The 1,749-nt window shown below is 36.0% G+C and overlaps 1 protein-coding gene across 1 annotated transcript; it reads right to left on the bottom strand.

The window, feature by feature from the left end:
- Nucleotides 1-37: 37 nt before the first annotated feature.
- On the bottom strand, nucleotides 38-1,444 carry Tsp_13964 (putative CUB domain protein; the record flags this gene model as incomplete). The annotated part of the gene is made up of 3 exons (XM_003370768.1): nucleotides 38-132; nucleotides 354-473; nucleotides 641-1,444. Coding segments are annotated over 3 exons (1,019 nt in total), but the record flags the coding sequence as incomplete, so codon positions are not given.
- Between the last annotated feature and the right edge of the window lie 305 nt (nucleotides 1,445-1,749).

Here is a 1,749-nt window from a genome sequence, read left to right on the forward strand (position 1 = left end):
GCACTTGCTTTGGAAATGTGTAAGAATGAATGCTCACTGCCCAAGGCCAACTTCCTGGTTTCGCTTTTGTGGCAATTGATTCTTTCAGCTCAATATTCAACGGAATTTGTTGCTTGCCACAGTTTTTATGCACTTAATTAAACAAGAATCTGTTCATACATGTACGTGTTGTAAGAAAAGATTTTTTTCTTTAAATACATACAGTTTGATACTAAGCTTATTTTATTTATTTTGTCTATTTTTCATACACTTGAGATGACGTTTTGAAACAAACATTACATCAAGTTTAATGTGAGGTTGTTTGATTTTCTACGATCTAATTATTGCGTTCTTTATAATAAAAGAATACTTACCATTGCAGACTGATAGATTTTCATCATGTTCACCTGGGCAGTCAATTTTACCATCACATATGCTTTTCATAGGAATGCATATGTCTGTTCCAGGGCATCTAACTTTTGTCCGAGGGCATTCTGGAAAATAAAATATAAAAAATATATATAAAAGCTTATGAGTTAACAAAAAACAGTATAGTGAAAGTGGAAACTTTTGAATTTGAGAGATTTGTTGTGAAGTTCTGCTATATAGATTCTGCTAATTACAATGTAAAACTTTTCAACGCCTGAATGAATGGTTTTACCTGCTTGTTTGGTTGTAGAAACTTCAATGTGAAATTTTCCATCGTAATAATTGTTGTCTGAAAGAAATAAAATTTCCAGTCGTTCAGTTTTGAAAAAGTAAAGTTTATTTTTATTATTAATTTGTCCCGTAAATTGGTGTCTCGTTTCATCATCATCTTTCGAATGGATGATCAACATGTGGTGGGGTTGGAGCGTGTCGAAGTGGATCATTTCCATTTTGATGTAATGGCCTTGGTCGTGGAGTGGGTTTTCAATTGTCCATCTGCATTCGGAATTTTTCGGATAATTGAGCGGCCAGTTTGGTGTGTGAAGTGCAAATTTGGTATTTCTTTTTTTCAAACGATACGTGCGTCCACAATCTGCCGGTACCGGAGGACCGAGATCCTTGCCAGTGATTTCCAATTCGAAACCCCTGTAACGAAATTGTTCGTCACTTTGGAAAGTCAAGTTGAAGCTGAACGGAGCTCGGTGTTTGAAAATTAGCTTCTCAGGCCAACCGTTGCAGCCGTGGTTGTTCAACTGCTGCTGCTCTTCAGCTTCTTGTTGTACATCTCCAGGCAACGAGAGCCACAGTCTGTCTGGACAGGTATAGTTGTCGTATTGTTCAAGTTCAAAAAATTTCATTTCCATCTTCACCATGTTCACTTTGCACTGAATTTGCCACAAGCAGTTGGCATTGTTCGGATAGCCTTTTTCAGGATAATTTGGACTGACCACTCGCAAGATTGAATTGTCCACCAGCGTGTAAATGCCGCCACAATTGACAGACTCTTCCGACTGTACAATTCTACAGTTGATTGAAACTGAAATTGAAATTTTTAATAATTTTATACTATTGACAAAAATAGTATACTGTTACAGATTGTTGAAGAAATTATGAAATGAAATAGGAATAATAATTGTTGAGCATTTTGTTCGACTATCATTGTTGGTTGGCAGCAGTTTCCAAAATGTTCGGGGTAAATTGATTCGTTTTCCAGTGGTTGAAATGTCGACTTTTCTTATCACTCACTTCAGCAAGCAGAAAAAGATAAAATTCATCAATTTCAATGGGTCGATGGTGGGTTTATTTTGTTTGAATTTCCTACTTTTTCACTTACGTCAAATA

Source organism: Trichinella spiralis (assembly GCF_000181795.1).
Source record: "Trichinella spiralis strain ISS 195 chromosome Unknown Scfld555, whole genome shotgun sequence".
In the NCBI taxonomy this organism is placed as follows: Eukaryota; Metazoa; Nematoda; class Enoplea; order Trichinellida; family Trichinellidae; genus Trichinella; species Trichinella spiralis.